The sequence below is a fragment of the Notolepis coatsorum genome (assembly GCF_963971535.1).
Source record: "Notolepis coatsorum genome assembly, chromosome: 16".
Lineage (NCBI taxonomy): Eukaryota > Metazoa > Chordata > Actinopteri > Aulopiformes > Paralepididae > Notolepis > Notolepis coatsorum.
This window is the reverse complement of record NC_140180.1, coordinates 58360393-58380320: the sequence shown is the minus strand read 5'-3', so window position 1 is coordinate 58380320 and position 19928 is coordinate 58360393. Positions and strand designations below refer to the sequence as shown.

At 43.7% G+C, this 19928-nt stretch overlaps 1 protein-coding gene across 1 annotated transcript in view; it reads left to right on the top strand.

Annotated features, from left to right (window-relative positions):
* kdm2ab (lysine (K)-specific demethylase 2Ab) overlaps positions 1-19928 on the top strand; it is a gene marked incomplete at its 3' end in the record, with an annotated part of 126481 nt that overhangs the window by 29732 nt on the left and 76821 nt on the right. Inside the window, exons 10-13 of the mRNA XM_084332032.1 lie at positions 4576-4691; positions 17860-17986; positions 18591-18889; positions 19500-19577. Of these exons, the coding sequence (XP_084188158.1) occupies positions 4576-4691; positions 17860-17986; positions 18591-18889; positions 19500-19577 (620 nt within the window). The remainder of the gene's footprint in view (positions 1-4575; positions 4692-17859; positions 17987-18590; positions 18890-19499; positions 19578-19928) is intronic.

The following is a 19928-nucleotide window of genomic DNA, read 5'->3' as shown; positions in this document are numbered from 1 at the left end:
ACAGTGTATTGCAAGGTCTGACATTGACCAAACTTGATATGCATGACCTTGGTGGGCTCTAGGTCAACTCCTGAAAAGGGGGTCAATGTCAGACCTTGCAATCAAAAGTTAGGGGCGCACTGAAATTATGGCAAGGGTTATTAGCCCCCTAACTTTTGATTGCAAAGTCTGACATTGACCCCCTTTTCAGGAGTTGACCTAGAGCCCACCAAGGTCATGCATATCAAGTTTGGTCAATGTCAGACCTTGCAATACACTGTAAGGCACTGTAAGGCTACTGTCCTCCCCCATTTCCAGTGATGAAGCTAAGCTATGCTAACGGAGCGTCTATTCCCAAAGCTAAAATGCACGCACAGAGACAAAAAAGGTATGCATCTTCTTGTCTAACTCCAGGGAAGATGTTAAATAAGCTAATTTAAAAAAAAAGTGGAGTTATCCTTTAAAGGCATACTGGGACCCCGAGGGTGCAGTACCGCCCAGATCCGGCTAGGTGGCAGTATCGAGAGTGCAGTAAACCCTGTTCCAGACCGTGTGTTGGTGCAAAATTTAGACGGAGCCGAGTAAATCGCTTCAACCGACTACTTCAAAACGCATCTGGCACACTCGATCCATAAGTTGTGCCAAATTATGTCCGGAACCAGATGGACACCAATACTGGAAATCGCGATCAGACAATTGGAATATTCTTTTTGGAATACCCCCGATCTGACATCAATTTCAGCTTGATCCAACAATGTTTTTTTTTTTTTATCCACTTTTTCTCCCATTTTCTATATATTTTCTCCCATCCCAATTTTCGTGTCGTCCAATTCAACCCTCCCCTGTCACGAACGCTGTTTCTTGCCTCCCACAAGCCGGCTGCAATGTGGACTAACTACATAGCACAAGTCCCCTCCGGTACTTGAGGTAACAGCAGTCGCATCTTTTCACCTGCGCAGCTCGATCTCTCAGTGGCGAGGAGTAACGCGTGGGAGGCTCACGCTGCCCCCGACACTTCCTGATTCTACTGCGCAGGCGCACCAACCGACCTGTAGGAGTCGCTGTCCACAACGCCCGATCCCCACCCATCAGTTTCCCACCCTCTAATACTGCCAATTGTATTAGTACGGACGACCAGCCAAACTGAAAACAATGTGGAGAGCTGGATTCGAACACGCAAACCCAGCGTCTCCACATTGGTGGCGAGTGCCTTGCCCACTACACCACCTAGCCGCCCAGCTTGATCCAACAATGTTTTCATATCGATCCAGCTGATCAGCGTCTGTAGTGTTCAACAAGAAAGCAGTTACTGGCCATCAAAGCATAAAAAAGACCCCCCCCCCCCCCCTTTCATGCATTGATGATGAAACATAATACCTATTATATACATTTGATTTGGAAATAGTAGCGTGTCCAGGCAAGAAACGCCAACACTCAGGGGCGTAGCTGGGGGGGGGGGGGGGGGGGTAGATTAGGATGATTCCAAGGGCCCAGCACTGGGGGGGGCCCAACTTTTTTTTGTTTTGTTTTTTTTTACAAGACATCACTCTGGTGTATTTATTGATGTTCTCATTGATGCTATGTTTGTTTCTGAAGTGTGTGTGTGTGTGTGATGTATATAGAGAGAGAGGGGGGGCTTTGGTAGACTATTGCATTGGTCCATTCATTGAAGATGAACGCAATGCGACATCCTTTACTAGGCTCACCCACCAACAGTGCAGGTGCTGAACTGCTGATCTGAATGTATAGGTAAAAACCATATTATGCGTTTTCATCAATAAATAAATGGCCAAATATTTTTTTGCTTGCGCGCTCGCATTCACTGGGGGCCTACAAATACATTCTTTCATGGGGCCCAGAATCTACAGCTACGCCCCTGCCAACGCTTATAGTAGAATACATGTATCGCCCTATAAACCAGCTTTTCAGGAATGATCCCAGATCACTCCTAAACTATACTTATATTCACCACGGGATAACGCGCGAACGTATGCATGAAAAAACTATCTCTTTCTTGCATGTTCGACGGAAGAAAGTCACTGTCAAATGACTATAGTATTGTCTCGATAGCTATAATATAGAATATAGATATAGCTCTACAAACAAGGTGACTCACTCCTATCTTTAAAGTGTGACATAGCTAGAACGGGACCAGGCTAATCCCTGGCGCTGAATGAGTTAAATTTATCCAAGACCAAAATAATGCTGTTTGGAAATTGTAGGAAAGATATGTGTACAGATACAAATAGATGGGGTGGAAATTGAAAGAGTGTCTGAAATAAAATGTCTTGGTGTCACGATTGACAATTTTTTTTTGGGAAATCGCATATCAAACATATTTAAACCAAATTGGCAAGGAGCATTTCAGTAATAAACAAAGCAAAGCAGGTCCTGGATCACAAATCACTTCACATTCTCTACTGTTCACTAGTTTCACCATATTTAACTTAGTGCGTTGAAGTCTGGGGAAATAATTATAAATGCTCATTACACCCATTAACCATCTTACAGAAAAGAGCTGTGCGCATCATTCACAAGGTTGGATATCTGGAACATACTCATTCACTTTTCTTACAGTCAAAATAATTAAAATGTACTGATATTGTAATGTATCACACCGCACAAATAAAATGCAGTCAAATGGTTTTCCAGAGGTACAGAGAGATGAAGAAGGGGTTTGATAACTGGCAGTATGTATGTGTATATATGTGCATATGTAGGTATATAGTTGTATATGTATACAAAATGGCTAGAGGAACTATACAGGGTAACATACAGTTTTGGCAAATATTAATAAGGTATTATACATTTTTTTATTGTTAACTAAGTTATTTTTTCAATATAAGTCTAATGTATGAATTAGTAAAAATAATATAGTATGTTCTGATGAGTAAATAGGGGTGGGATTAAATAAGTGTATGCTTCTTCCCACTACTTTTAACTCAATCAGCGCCACAGCGATATGCGTGATGTGTTGTTAATAGGCCGACGCTCTAAAATATAGGAATACGTGGCGGTGTTTGCAGGGCTATAACTATATTCTATATTATAGCTATGGATACAATACTATGGCCCATTTGACACCGACTATCGTTCAATATGTGTTAAAGAAATAATTTTTTCATCCATACATTCCTGTTTTATACCGTGGTGAATATGAGTATAGTTTTAGAGTAATCCTGTCTAATCCCAGAAAACGACGCTATGCAGCAATACGTGCAATTCACTAAAAACGTTGCCGTTTCTCGCCTGTACGCGCTACTATTTCGAAATCACATCTATATTATTGGTATTATGTTTCATCATGAATGCATGAAAGGGTGGGGGGGGGGGGGGGGGGTCGTTTTTTGATGCTTTGATCGTCACCAACGGCACATGTTGTGGAGTAACGTTACACACATATATTCTGATCGAAGTGAAGTCATGGTTGGATCACAGCAGGATTGATACCATATCGGCCTTACCTTCACTAGGATGTAGCCCAAAAACAATATTCCAATTATCTGATCGCGAGTCCCAGTATTGGTGTCGATCGTGTCGCCAACATAATCCGCCACACATCATGCACCGGGAGCATTTCACGCTTCTCAATCCGATCGGGACAACCGCTCCCCTTGCCCGACCAATAAAAATCCGACCGGAGACTTTTGATCGACGCACAGGCCAAGATATAATGTTTCAAAGGGTGCTCGATACTGCCACCTGGGTGGATGCGGCCGGTATTGCACTTTGGCATTCTCAGGATGATTCCCCACGTTAACCCAGATGTCCGTGTGCCTGTAATGAATGGAAATATCGAATAAAAGAAATGATGATGAAAACCCGACTATACTCGTGTCTGGTGCTGAATGGTTGGCGAGTTAACTCGACTATCATTGGGTCCGACACTGATTGAGTTAAATATGTAAATGATGAAAGAAAAAAAAATTTAGTTTGACTTTTTAGTTTGTTCTTTGTTATTATCTATTTTTATTACATGGCGTTTTAACATTCGCCGAAATGCTTGATTGTGATTGGTCATAGCGCTCGTCAGAGGTCCGTTATTACTCGATAACGGACCTCTGCCGAGCAATAATGACCGCTGTTCGCAATCAAGCCCACTGACACACTGCAGCAGTGCAATCAGTCCACACACCTGCCGGCGATAATAATAACGTTATTTGGGCTGACAGCGGACGGAGCCACAGAACAACTGCGTCTGCATTTGATCTCGTCTTGTCGATGGTGTAAAATGAATTAGGTATATTGTTAGTAAGTTAGCCATGTAATAAGCGGGATAATGTATAGCTATAATCGGTCATTGTCGCAAAATAATTGACCTTCACTACGTTTAAAACACCTCTGCGAGGCGCCTCGGTATTCTAAACTCCGTGTCGGTCAATTATTTTGCGACAATGACCTCGTAGCTATACATTATCCCTTACTTAAACTTCAATCAATCAAAACAATTGATCAATTAAACACAGACATGAATGAGTCATGGAATTTGATCAGCCAAAACATCTAGGAGCCCTGTTGTAGATGCAGTGTCACGCTGGAAGTGGAAATGCAAAAAACAACAAGCCGGCAGGGTGAATAGTGTGTGTTGTGTTGCAGGCTGGATCCATGCAGTGTACACTCCAGAGGACACGCTGGTCTTCGGGGGGAACTTCCTCCACAGCTTCAACATCCCCATGCAGCTCAACATCTACGGCATCGAGGACCGCACACGGGTCAGTGGCATGTCACATGTTAGGGGTGTAATGATGCATCGATTATAATGTGTTAGAATCGATGCATCGATTTGAATATGTTAGAAATTATCGATTATAATAGAAATGAATAGAAATTAAAATAAATTATTTATTTAAAAAAATTTATGTATTTGTTTTTTTTTACCTATAGTCCATTCATGCTGAGTGAATCAGTTCCCCCAGCCACATTTGTGTATTCAAAATTTTTGGGGGAATTAACTGATCGAATCGAATCGTGGTCAAATGAAGAGATTTCATGATGCATTGAATTGTTGCCTGAATAATCGTAATCGAATTGAATCATTGTGGGGTCGAATCGTTATACCCCTATCACATGTAGACCATACAATCACTTTTACCCCTGCAGTGACTGTAGAATCACGATTACTGCTGCTACAATGTTAGTCTATTCATGTACATAGACTTTAGAATCACTTTTACTACTCCTACAATGTTTGGGTGTTCATACAGAGACTGTAACAGGGTGGCCATGGGTTCTTAAAATTCACATTTACTAATAAAAGGCATTAAAAAGCATTAAAGGTCCACTATCTTATAAATGGCCCTTTCCAGTGGTTTGCATTGTTTTCTAGCAATGTGGGGTTGTACCAACACTGACTAGATGTGAAATTCTCATTCAGTCCCATTCCTCCAGTTCAGCTGATACAAGATCCTCCCCCACTAAACCAAGCCATTCAGAATTGACTCGCTCTCCTACGTAGGAAGGCGCTGATCTGCCACCGCCCGCCCACAATCAACTGTGATATGTTGAAATTATGATCAAAACGGAGCGAGTGGAAATAATGCAGAAGCGGTTTCCCTGTCAGACAGCACTTCCTCAAAAGAGAGAGGGAGAGACAGATAGACAGACAGATAGATAGAGAGGGAGAGAGAGGCTCATACGGTGCGAGTCTCAGAGCGATCTCTCCTCTCTGCCCCTGCTTTTTCACACACTCGCGACTCGAGCCGCTGGGCACTCTGTGCTCTCGTCTCTCTCTCTCGTCTCTCTCTCTCGTCTCTCTCTCTCGTCTCTCTCTCTCTCTCTCGCTCTCTCGCTCTCTCTCTCTCTCAAAAAATCGACATGCCATCCTGCATTTGGATCATACAGATGTGATCAGATTAGGCACAGCAAGTTAGACATTACAGCAAGTTTATATGTAACGGAGCTGACATGGTCACCTTTTTGCGTTGTGTTTAACTTCGATGCCCGAGGGAGTTTAGAACCCGGGTCTGCCGCGACCGCTATCAAGCGGTGAATTCACACTTAATGACGTGTACGTGTGTCTTTTTAGGTGGAGTGAGTTTAACTCGCAGTACCGCTACTCGCCAGTCACTTCACAACGCTTGAAGTCCATCGTGACTGACAGTGCCATCTGTTACATATATACGTTATTAGGATACACATTTATTTTTCTTTCCCAGTACTCCACAGGATTCTCCAACGCAAAGAAACTCGTAATGAATTCCTATGTTGACACAAATGTGAAGGGATAGGAAATGTCCATTGTGTTAAATTGCGCACCAACCCCGAAGCCATTTCCTGAATCAGTGGCCGCGGACCGAGGCTTCGGACATCATCACATACGTCACCGATACACGCCTCGATACACGCTCCACTTAAATATGCCTGGATTACTCGACACAAGCATCGATGCCTCGCTTCAAACGTCACATCACTACTCTCCCCCAAAGGTATCTGACAGTTAGGGATGGGTATCGTTAGGATTTTATCGATACTACTACTCTTATCGATACTGCTTAACGGTTCGATACTCTTTATCGGTTCTTTTGGACTATTATTATTACTTTTTTTTTTTTATTATTATTTGAATGGCTTAAGGCTATATCTGTACTTGATGTTTGTTTGTTGTGTTGCATATTTGAAATAAACTTCAATCAAATCAAACCCCCCCCCTCTTAAAAACAAACCTGTGTTTAACCTAGCCATCTATAAAACATCATGCTAAAACTGTGAAACAAATGTCATACTCCCCTAAAGAAAGAAATACATAGCAAACATGACTCGGTTATGCAATAGTGCTGCTGCTTTTTATTTTGTTAAAATATTTTAGTTACTAAGACTAGAATCAAGAGGTTTATTTGTCACATACATACCAGGGCATACAGTGAAATGCGGGTGGTCATGCCCGCATTGATTGTGCAAAATACAATAATAAAAATAGGCATAGAAAAAAAAAATAGGTAAGACACGAGACATGCATGATAAAAAAAAAGACATGCTAAGTTCCTGAGAAACTGGTTCCTATATTCCAATTTTAACTCTTAACTCATTCAGTGCCAACCACGAGATTAGTCGGGTTAACTCGCCAAGTCGCCATGCCAAGACCAGAGAAAACTGGTTTTAATCGTTATTTCTTTTATTAGCGATATCCATTCATTTTCATCCATCCAACCTGATGTTATCATTGTGAATGGGTCTGAGCTTGCAAAAGGGCAAATACCGCCGCCTATCGTTTCCCGGATGGTATTGCACATCATTGGATTGGATTGACTGGGAATGTGCATAGAAAAAATTCCGTCCGGGTCTTGCTTCTCGGGCATGCAGTATCGTGTTACCAGATTGACTGAGGACCCTCAGAGCAGCGTCGATTATGTGTTTCGGACTATAACATTGGATCAATAAACGCGATCGATATTTGGAATGGCGATCAGGAATTGGATAAATCTTTTTGCAGAACATCTGCTGTGAGGTAAGGAATTTGTCTTGGGGTAATCAGATGTTCCTATCACCGCCATCGCAGCGTGTGTGTGTGTGACGTTAGCGCTGACCAGGTCATGGATAATCGATTTTTCAGCCCGCTTCTCTAGCGTGCATAAGGACACAAATACTATCGATAATCTAGCGTTTATTTGAAAACGATAAATAAATCAGCGTGTTTTGTGTATTCCACTAAAGAGCTATTATCGCGGATTTCTCTGGAATTACTAGAACTCTCAAACTATACTCTTATTCAAAACGGTATAAAACGGAAATGTACTGATGAAAAAACAATCCGTTTCGTACATGTTGACTGCAAGCAAGTCAATGAGCGGGTGTATTAGACCCATAGCCATAATTTAAGATATAGTTTAAGCGTTCGCAAATTTCCCCATCCTCCCATTGACTAAAGCGCTGGCACGGAACGGCCTATTTGGGCATAGGGGCGTGGCTCTGAATGTGTTAATGTATCTAAACTACTATACCTCCTTCCTTTAAAGTGACTTTTCCATTATTTAAAGTGACATTTTGTTTAAAGTAGTGCTGTCAATAGATTAGCGCAGCGGACTAAGCGTCTGTCTACCACCGCAGAGACACTGGTATCGAATCCGGCTGTCAGCGGTACCTCCGGCTTGGTCGGTCGTCCATACTCATACAATTGGCAGTGTCAGCGGGTGGGGTGTATCCTGGTCGTTGTAAACAGCGACTCCTACAGGTCGCGTTACACTTCCACAGTGAGAGTCCGCTGTCAGGTGAAAAGAGGCGGCTGGCTGTCTCCACATGTATCGGAGGAAGCATGTGATAGACTTCAGCGCTCCCTAGACCGGCAAGTGGGGGGGGAAATGCGCGCAACGACCAGGAAGGGGAGGGGGGAATTGGCATAACGACTAAATTGGGATGGGAGAAAAATACAGAAAATAGGAGGAGAAAAAGTAGATTAAAAAAAATTCATTTTTTTTTACTTAAGACTGAAGCTTCTAACAGATATTTACTTGAGTAAAATCATGGAATTAATATAAAATCAACACAAAGAAAGTATATTTAGATTCAAAGACTATTTTAATAGCTTTATTTGATCTTTGAATACAGTTTCTCCTGTGAAATACGAATGTTCAACAAAACCATCAACATGGACTCAGCTTTAAAGACCTTTCTTATAAACCTTTAAAGACCTTTCTTATAAACCTGCAGCGCTAACAGAAATAAAAACAACCCAGGCCTATGTTAAAGTGCAGATTGGCTTAGAGGACGATAATGTCTTGTATGAACTACCAGTAATATAAATCATATTAACAACAAAAATGTGTTCCATCTTCATGTCAGATGATTTTCAAAAAGGTGCATGAGTCAATGCAAAAAAAGAACAAGCCAATATACTGCTGAAAGTTCCAAACGTTGAAGATTTTTCTCTCCATAGATTAATCTAGATTAATTTATTTTAATGCTTTAAATAATTTAAATTAATCTCAAGTTAAAGCATTAACTTTGACAGCCCTAGTTTAAAGTGATTGTTTTAGCGGTTGCCACATGAGTTTTGTGTGTGTGTCTGTGTGTGCTCATGTGTACTTGTGAGTGGAGAGTTCTGATGGCCTGGGGGAAGAAGCTGAGCCGGAGTCTCTCTGTTCTCGCAGAGTGTGTACGTAAGCGCTTGCCTGACCGCAGCAGCTTGAACAGGCTGTTGTTGGGGTGGTGGGGGCCTTTCATTATTCTGCAGGCTCTGGATTGGCACCTCCTGTTATATAAGTACTGCAACGGTGGTAGTGCAATGCCCGTAGTACGCTCTGCTGAGCGCACCACTCTCTGGAGTGCCTTCCTGTCCTGTGCCGTGCTGTTTCCAAACCAGGCAGTGATGTTTCCAGTCAGAATGCTCTCTACAGCCCCGGAATAGAAGGAGTGGAGTATCTTCCCCGTTACTCTGAACTTCCTTAGCTGTCTCAGGTGATAGAGGCGCTGTTTCGCCTTTTTCACCACCGAATCTATGAGTGAGTGTTGACCATGTCGCGTCCTCTGTGATGTGGAGTCCCAGGGACTTGAAACTGCTCACCCTGTTCATGATAGCCCTGTTTATCCACAGTGGCGTGTGTGTCCCCTGCTGTATTCTCCTAAAATCCACGATCAGCTCTTTGGTTTTACCAATGTTCCGGAGTAGGCCGTTATCCCGGCACCAGCGTGCCAGTTCATCAACCTCCTCCCGATAGGCCTTCTCATCATTGTTGGAGATCAGCCCCACCACCACCGTGTGGTCCGCAAACTTCACTATGGAGTTGGAGCTGAACCTGGCCACACAGTCATGTGTGTACAGTGAATACAGCAGGGGGCTTAGAACGCAGCCCTGGGGGGACCTGATACTCAGGGGGATTTTCCTGGATGTATGAGCCCCCACCCTGACCGCCTGGGGCCTGTCACTTAGAAAGTCCAGGATCCAGGCGCTCATGGCGGAGCTCAGACCCAGATTGATCAGCTTGTCAACCAGTCTGGTGGGGACTATGGTGTTGAAAGCTGAACTATAGTCAATGAACAGCAATCTCACATAGCCCCCCTTCTGACTGTCAAGGTGAGATAGTGTGTTGTGTAGTACTTGGGAGACCGCATCATCAGTGGACCTGTTTGTCCTATATGCGAACTGCAGTGGGTCCATGTTACTAGGGAGAGAGGCACAGATGTGGTCCTTGACCAGCCTCTCAAAGCATTCATGACCACAGAGGTGAGTGCCACCGGAGGTGAGAGGTGAGTGCCACCGGACTAAAAGACTACAATATGACTACAACGATTTCATGACCGGCTTCCTGTCCTCGCGTTTCTGGTGCAATGCACAGAGATTTTTAAATCATTGGTAAACAATCGTAGTGCTGAAAATATACACTTTGACTGCTGTTTTTATAGCCCCTTTCGTGACTGTGATGCACGCCAACAAGGTTTGGCCGACATTTTAAATTTTTATAAAAGTGTAAACAGCGAAGAACGTATGGCTGCTCTCCCCCGAACGCCGCAATGAGGAGTAGGGTATATCTGCAGCCGCATTGCCGTCTCGGTGATGTTTACACGTTCATACATTTTTTTTATAAATGTTTATTAGCAACGCCAAGCCTTCAAACCATTGCGTTTCTCTGTCCAAGACCCTCGTGCAACTGTGAGTACCTTTGAAATTTCTCTGCGATACTTGTATAACGAATGTTTCACATCGGACCAGTTCCTCAGAGTTAAAATTGGGTGGTTTCCTATGGGGGTGCAAGGGACTGTGGATTCACTCGGCCAAACCTTGTTGGCGTGCATCACAGTCACGAAAGGGGCTACTGTTTTTATAGGGTTATGGTTATACTCTTGGCTACATTGGAAAAATAAACACAACATTGTACTTATTTGGAATAGCAGTGTCGGAGATCAAATGCCGGTTTGGCAACATGAAGCAAAGGCGTCGGATACCTAACTTAACGTTACATTTTCAACAACAGATTCGCTACACATATGAACTCGACATAACGTTAACGTTACTCCGTTTCCATGAAGTGTTTAATTAAGTCCATGGAGTTTCCAGTGTTGCTGCCACCGTTGCGTCGCAGATGGATCGTACACTCTGTTAGCTCCGTAGCTAATCCGCTCCTAGACTACCGAAGCAGAACCGATAACGTTGGATCTTATCAATACTCAGTTTTTTCTAATTTAGAACCGGTTCCCGTTTAGAACCGGGTTTCGGGGGGCAACCCTACTGTGGATGACTGTCACTCAAAGCGCATTGCGAGTATGGGCGGAGCCCAGCCAAAAACTGCTTGGAATCTCGAAGGGCAGAATGTGGTCCACCAAAGTACTTGATTAAAAATACATAACAATGAATTTTATTGAAAAAGACCTTACATATGTGTTCCATAGACTCACAGGAATTATGTAAAATTGCCCAAATAGTGAAAAGAATAGCAAAATAGTTCCCCTTTAAATAGTCTTAAATTCTGTTTGGAAAGGTCTTAAATATTTATATATGAATGCTATAAGCAGGTCCAAAATGAACGGCAAGTGCCAAACTCCTGTACATTTAATTTTTGGCCTCGGTTATCGTGTTAGTCTTTGGTTTTGGCTATTTGTGTTCACAAACTTGGTTCTTAATGACCACCACCACATGATTGGTGGTTGTCTGCATCTGTATCGATAACTTGCTAACACTCTGCTTCCCCCGAGGTTCTGCCTGTGCTCTCCCATTAATCTTCAGTATTTCAGAGAGTCTCATTCATGATAGTTAGTGTCACGGAAACATGGGTGACGGCAAAACTAACAAGAGTTGATAATTGACATGGTAGGGCTGGGTGGGATACAGATGTAATGGAGTCTAGCTGTTGGCACCAGGGAACGGATTGTATACCTGCCAAAGGAGAGAAAATGTCCAGTATTCACTGGGGGGTCAAGCGCTATTTTTTATGAATGGTTGGACGAAATTAATGCTACTTTGGTCTACCGCTCTTACGCTGGAGCTAAAAAAGCAGCGTACATTTACGAGCATCTGGGGGGGGGAAGCAAGGCAGGAGATAAAGTATCGCACACAGGCTGAACGATCAAGTCCAGTGCCGGTGTTAGACATTCTCCAAGAGATATATGGGCAGCCCCAGTCACTCACTAAATTACAAAGACAGTTCTTTGATAGAAGACAGCAGGATGGGGAGTCTGTACGGGAATATTCACATGCATTAATGGCTATCATGGAAGAGATCAATCACTAAGGTGAAGGAGGCGTGGTGTGGCGATTTTGCCTTGCGTGACCAATTTGGAGGGAAACGCAAGTCATCATCAGCAAGCCCAACCATGGAGACAACCTGAGCACAGGCAATATATTATATTTAAGAATATTGCATGCAACAACATATTAATTCCCTACTGGCGGACATTGAAGGAATCTGAAAGACTGATTTTGTACATACAGAGACAATTCTATGTCCAGGCTAAATCTATGACCCTGACCATGATCATTATAATCCAGAATCTTTATGAAAATGTATGTTTAGATTTTATTTTGGAATTATGTTTTGTTTTGTCTTTACTTTTGGATTTCATTTTCTGTTTGGGTAGAGTTTGGAATTAAATGATCAGTTGTGTTTGTTTATTTGGGGTGAAAAACATTTTATTTTGGGTTTCTGATTTGTTTTTTCCATTATCTAAATTGCCATTTTCGGTTTGATTTGTGGGTTGGGAAATATTTTTATTTGAATTTATTTAATTCTGACATTTGTGGTCCGAACAGTCCAAAATGAAATACCAATGGTGGGGAAGAAAACACTCTTTTCTATCCTCTTTTAAACCTCAACCAACATTTGCCAGGGATGCCCTTTCTCTCCAATTCTTTTTGCACTTCACATAGAAGTGCTTCACATAATTTGACTGGTCTCGAAAAGCAATCAAATAATTGGGAATTTGGTTAACACAATGACTTGTATAAGAAAACGATGTAATCGTAAACAAAAATTCAAGTAGATCTTAGTAATTGGTCTTCACACCTACTGAGTTTCAATGCAAGAATTGACATTATAAAAAAGTCTTTCTTACCTAGATTGTTATAATAATAATAATAATAATAATAATAATATAATTATGGGAAAGAAACCAAAGATAAATACATACACTACATTGGCCATCAGTAAGGCTAACTAGAAGGAGATGGAGAGAGAATGCAAGGGTATCCCAATATAGGCAACGATTGGGCATCACAAATGAATGAAAACATATCAACCATTTGAGTCCCTTCACCTCATTCACACTACACATTTGGTTTGACGTTATAAAACTTCAATTTGTGGACCCAAGTAAAAATAAACTTTGCGCATGATACATAATCGAATTCAAATTGTATGGAGACCAGATTTAAGTATTGGACAGGTAAAGATATTACTGCTTACTAATATAATGTAAAATAACACATTACAAAGCTTTTAAACACTAAGAGATAAATACATTTTATACACGTATAATTATGATATATGCAGTTATGCCAGCACTTAAAATAAATTGGGAAAAATTAAACAAATCTAACGAAATAATACTATTGACAATAAAGGCATACAATAATAACTTTAAATCAGTAGTTTCAAAACTTTACCATAGGATTGCAGAGAGCAGGAGAACTACCAGTCTATATTAAGGAAAGATGGGAGAAGGAATTAAATGATAAAATAACCAGTCAACAATGGGAGAACATGTGTGAAGCAGTTTTTCTACTTCCTGTTCCTTCCTTCCATGTATTGGTGTTCAGATTCAGATTCAGATTCCTTTATTGAGCCATTTGTGTAAAACACATTGGTAATTGTTGCAGCAATACAGTGTATGCATTTTTTTCTTTTTTCACAGTAAACAAACACCAACACAGACAAGAAACGAAAACAGTGCAGTGGGGGATTAATCAATAAATAAAATACATATATATATATATAAAGTGAAGTGTGCAGAGATCCAGTACGGACTAGTGCAGTGCAGTCAATGTCATTTAGCCAGTGTCACTTGGGGGCAGAGGGGGGGGGGGGGGGGGGGTACCGAGGGGGGGGGGGGGGGGGGGGGCCTGAGGCATTGATCAGCCTGGCGGCTGAGGGGAAGAAGCTCAGTCTGTGTCGAGCTTTCACAGCCTTTGGGATCCTCAGCCTTCTCCCAGAGGGGAGCAGGGTGAAGAGGCTGTGACCGGGGTGGGATGGGTCGGCCATGATCTTTCTCGCCCTCTTCAGCGCCCTGGAGTCGTGCAGGGACCTGAGGGAGGGCAGGGGACAGCCGATCACCCTCTCCGCGGAGCGAATCACCCGCTGCAGCTTGGCAAGATCTTTTGCCGCTGCAGCAGGGAACCAGGAGATGATGGAGTGGGTGAGGATGGACTCAATGATGGCCGTGTAGAATTGGGCCATCATGGTCCTCGGCAGTTTATATTTCTTCAACTGCCGGAGGAAGAACATCCTCCCCTGGGCCTTCTTGAGCAGGCCCGTGATGTTGAGCTCCCACTTCAAATCCCGGGAGATGGTCATGCCGAGGAATCGGCATGACTCCACGGAGGTCACCTGAGTGCCTCCCAGTATGATGGGAGGGGGCAGGGCTGCTTTCTTCCTGAAATCCACTACCATCTCCACTGTCTTTTGAGCATTGAGCTCCAGGTTGTTGCAGCTGCACCAGCTCTGCAGCCTCTCGATCTCCCTCCTGTAGGCCGACTCATCCCCCCTGGAGATGAGACCCACCAGGGTGGTGTCGTCAGCGAATTTCAGGAGTTTGACCGAGGGGTGTAGAGAGGCACAGCTGTTTGTGTACAGGGAGAACAGTAGTGGGGATAGAACGCAGCCCTGCGGGGAACCGGTGCTGGTGGACCTAGAGCTGGAAATGCTCTTCCCCAGCCTCACCCGCTGAGACCTGTTGGACAGGAAGTCGGTAATCCACCTGCGAGTGGAGGCCGGCACCTGCAGCAGGGATAGCTGGTGCTCCAGGATGGGTGGAAGGATGGTGTTGAAGGCCGAGCTGAAGTCCACATACAGGATCCTGACATAGTTGCCCGCGTAGTCCAGATGTTCCAGCGTGTAGTGCAGAGCCATGTTCACAGCATCCTCTGTGGATCTGTTGGCTCTGTACGCGAACTGCAGCGGGTCCAGCACAGGATCTGTGATGAGCTTCAGGTGAGCCAGGACAAAGCGCTCCAGGACCTTCATGACCACAGAGGTCAGGGCGACAGGTCTGTAGTCATTAAGGCCCGTGACCTTGGCCTTCTTGGGGACGGGGATGATGGTTGAGGCCTTGAAGCATGCTGGGACGTGACACAGCTCCAGCGATGCATTAAAAATGGTGGTAAACACCGGTGCGAGCTGGTCAGCGCAGTGCTTCAGGGCAGAGGGGGAGACAGAGTCCGGGCCGGCCGCCTTCCGGGGATTCTGACTGGAAAACAGCCATTTCACCTCTCTCACACTGACAGAGAGAGGGGGGGGGGGGATGTGGGGGGGGGGGGGGGGGGGCACTGGGGTGGGGGGATGGAGGTTGTGACCGAGTGGGTGAAGGAAGAGGGCGGGGGGGAACCTCTTTCTCAAACCTACAGTAAAATGTGTTTAGCTCGTTCGCCAGGGGGAGGTTATCAGGCGCCTGTGGTGACTTCGGCTTGTAGTTTGTAATGGTCTTGAGGCCTTTCCAAACGGAGGAGGAATTCCCCTCAGAGAGCTGCTGCCGCAGTTTCTCTGAGAAGCGAAGTTTCGCCTCCCTCACCTCTTTGGCGAACTTGTACTTGGCCTGCCTGAACCGATGAGCATCACCACTGAGCCTGGCCACCTCCTTCTCCGACCTCAGCCGCCTGAGTTGGGCTGAAAACCAGGGTTTGTTGTTGTTGTAGATCTTCCTAGTGCGGAGGGGGACACACACCTCCTCGCCGAGGCTGATGAAGGATGTCACAGTGTCCGTGTAGTCATCCAAGTTGTTACCAGCCTCAGGCCCCGCCCACTCAACAAAGTCCTGGTCACAGCCTGCCCTCTCCAGCCAGGCGCGGAGACACTCGCATGCCTCACTGGACCACACTCTGAAGCTCCGCACTACAGGTTTTGATTGTTTTAATCTTTGATTGTTTTAATCTCTGCCTGTAGCGAGGGATCAGGTGGATGAGATGATGATCACTGTTGCCCAGTGCAGCACGGGGGACAGAATGGTAGGCCTGCCGAATAGTACAGTAGCAGTGATCCAGAGTGTTCACTCCCCGAGTTGGGCAAGTGACTTGCTGCCTGTATTTAGGGAGAGACCGGCTCAGATGAGCCTGGTTAAAATCCCCCAATACAACAACAAAACTGTCCGGGTGGTTGCGTTCAACATTCGTCAGCTGTTCGGCTAGTGTGTCTACCGCTGCGGTGACGTCAGCGTCAGGAGGAATGTAAACACAGACGAGGATGTAAGAGTTGAACTCACGGAGGAGTGAATTCATCACTCCTAGGATGAACAGGTAACATATAATAAATGTAACATCGATAGACCATACATGTTGGAGAGGTTGTGGGGACGATGAGGCAAATCACCACCACTTTCTTTGGAGCTATACAAAGATACAACTATTTTGGGGAAAGTTCTAGAAAACCATGCAGCATGTTCTTGGGTGGCAGATACTGTGTGTCACTTTATTTGGGAGATCTGCCAGAAGAAAAACAGGAAATGACGGATACCTTCTGCATATATTGACTGTAGCAGCAAAAAGAGCAATCACTAATATGTGGTTACGGACTGACCCACCAGATAATTGGCTTGAAATCATGAGAGATCCATAAGATGGAAATTTTACTTTCCTACTGAGACTGAAAAATTATTTTTATATATGTCGCAAGATGGACGAAATTGACAATATACTCATTGGACAAATAAGAGGTGTGGCTGGTGGATTTCCCCTCATCCTCACTGATTTACCCGCCTTCCCTCTATCATGTGTGTGTTGCCAATCACTCAAAGAAACCTACATACAAACTATAATGCTATATAAAGAATACCTACACATAAGCCTTATTATATATGAAAAGTATTTCACTTTTGTATCCAGATGTGATTGATAGCAGCAGGATGTCTGGCAACAATGTTGTACTGTGATTCTGTTTACTGTCAAAACTATCTAATAATATCTAAGTGTTAACACAAAAAAAACTCAACCAAATCTAATAGCGCCTTATGCCTTTTCCTTCCTCTTGCTGGGCACCTGAAAAGTGAATGGGCCCTCCCCAAACCTGCTTTATCTCATATCATACGTTCAGTGCTGACCTCCATGGGATTTCCCATTTCCCCCCCTTATTGCCGGCCCTACTTCCGGGGTACAAGCTTCTTTCATGACTGAAATGATCAACAAGTTCATTATATTAAAAGCTTGATAATGGTATACTGAGAAACAAATTGACATACTGTAATACAAATATATTTGGGGTATTATCATCATTTGCCTAACAACTATAATGTTACATGGTAAGGACTATAACGTTACAGGGTGTACCGAGATGTATTGATTGAATTATATTGATTTTTTATATTGATGTATTGATTTATATTTCTTCTCAGAATTTATTTTGTATAATTAAGTATTTTTCCCAAACTATTGGGTTTTAATTGTTTTACACAACTGTCATCTCTTATCTAACTGTCGATATATATGATGATGTATTAGCATATATCATCAACAGGGGGAAAGAATGGTTCTTTTAATAAAAAAGAATTGGACAATCTGATTAATGGTAGTTTCCACAGCCTGACTTTTACTATAATTCTATATATTTGTGGTTACACAAATCACTGTAATTTTTTTTTTTATAAAAGACACAATCATGCTTTAGATTTAGTTTTTTTTTAAACGTTTTGACACACACAGTTTCCATTCATCCCAAATGGGGATAGATCTATTCATAATGCTGCTAGAACAGTAGCATTACAGAACTTTTCACTCATCTGTGATTGTCCTGTGATCTCGTTCTCTCTCTCCAGGTTCCAGCTAAGTTCCGCTACCCGTTCTACTTTGAGATGTGTTGGTATGTTCTGGAGAGATACTGCTTCTCTCTAACCAACGTCTCCCACCTCACCCCTGACTTCCAGAAATATTCCCTTGGCATAGGTACGGACTGGCACACGCACACACACACCGGAATTTTCCCCCATTTTTCTACCCTGCGGCTTATATAATGGTGCGGCTTATATGTGACTCCACGTGACCAAACCCGAAAATGTAAAAATCGAAATATTGCTTTTTTGACTGCATTGAAATGTTATTTATCTCTTCCCTTATTTTCTAAACTTAATACAACTTGTAAATGAGTTAATTCTTGTTATTTGTCCGACAGTATTGTGTCCCAATGCTAATTACATATGGTAATTAAACATTAAAACACCTGCGGCTTATAGTCCAGTGCGGCTTATATATGTACACATCATTCAATTTAGCTGCTGCGGCTTATATTCAGGTGCGGCTTATAGTGCGAAAACTACGGTACATTCAGTATGTTGACATCTAAGGATGCAAAGAGCACCGTCTCCACCTCACTGGCTGCCTATTACACCCTCTTACACACACACGCATTCCTCTGTGTCTCGCATGTAAATACACCCACACATTCAATATTAAGACTCAATATACGCTTAAAATTGTTAGGATGGGCATTTTTCTCCCTTCTTTCATATCGTCTTTCTTTCCAACTCCTCCCCCTGCCTCCCTCTCTCAGGTCTGACCCGCGCTGATACCGAGGGCAATGGCCACTTAGGAGACGGCACCTCCAACGGCCAAAATGGTGATTCTGACGGTGACTGTGAAAAGGACGAAATCAAGGAGAAGGTAGATGATGATGATGAAGAAGAGGAAGAGTTGACCCCCATCAGCAAGCATGCCGCTCCGTCCGCCCTGACGCCATTTGAGCTGGGGGGTTTGTGCAACCTGCTGAGGAAGCTAGAGGAGCTCCCGGACCAGAAAAAGTCTGTCCCAGCCGGGATACAGGACGCCTCAGCACTGCTCCAGGACATGAGGGTGGGTGTCGTCATGTTCACTGTACAATATGTGGGTCACCCCTTCATGCCTGAATGGAACTGGTAGCGATCATATATATTCCACATATAAACATTTTATTACACTCACCCAAGTGCACAGGGATATTGTAATCACCCGTGTTTGTCTGTACCCACAATAATTCCTGTAATTCTTTTCTGATTTGGCTCAAACACCTTTTTCATATGGGGGTCACTTGTCTTTAAAAAGGTTTGGTATCAGACTCGTATTATTGTGGGCTGTATATGTAAGGGTTTATTATAAGGACAGACACGATCGCAATGAAATATTGCAAGCCACTGCCTGTTGTGTTGCATCACAGTATTTTATGTGATGTAATTGTAGCTAATAGTTAGATAGTTAGATACTTCCCAACACCTGTCATTGGAGCAGGTTGGTACACATATATATGGAGGTTAGGTGCCCTTGCTTAGCTGTTCTTTGGCAGTATTGGCACTGTCTCTACCGGGGATCAAACCAGCATCCCTTCGATGATTAGGTTGCCTCCCTAACCAACCTGGAATATCATTACACCATTCAGTCTGCTGTGTCTTGGTGTGAACCTGGTTCCTTCTCCTTCTCTCCTGTCCAGGATATTCTGACGGCACACTCCAGTGACGACCCCAAGCTGTCCTACACTGGAGAGCCCATCGTCAAGTGGCCCAAAAGGGTGAGCAAGCAGGGTGCACATCAAAAACACTGTCATCCACATGGTTTAACATTTAACACCCCTCGCATCGGTATACATAAGTTAGGTGCTCTGCTGATTCCGTTCCACTGAAGTTCTATTGGTTCACACTTCCTGATTGGTTCAGAGTAGATTGGATATCGCCGTGATCTTGAAGGTTCAGGGTGGTCTTTAATTGGCTTGCTGGTTGTTCTGTTGGTCTCCGATTGGTTGAGTTAGTTGCGGGTTTGGTAACCTGGCCCACTCTCGACCTGTGAGAATCTCCTCCAGTAGGCTGAATGACCCCAGGCCAAACTCAGGGGACCATGTCCCAGAACCCCCCTAGCGGCGCTA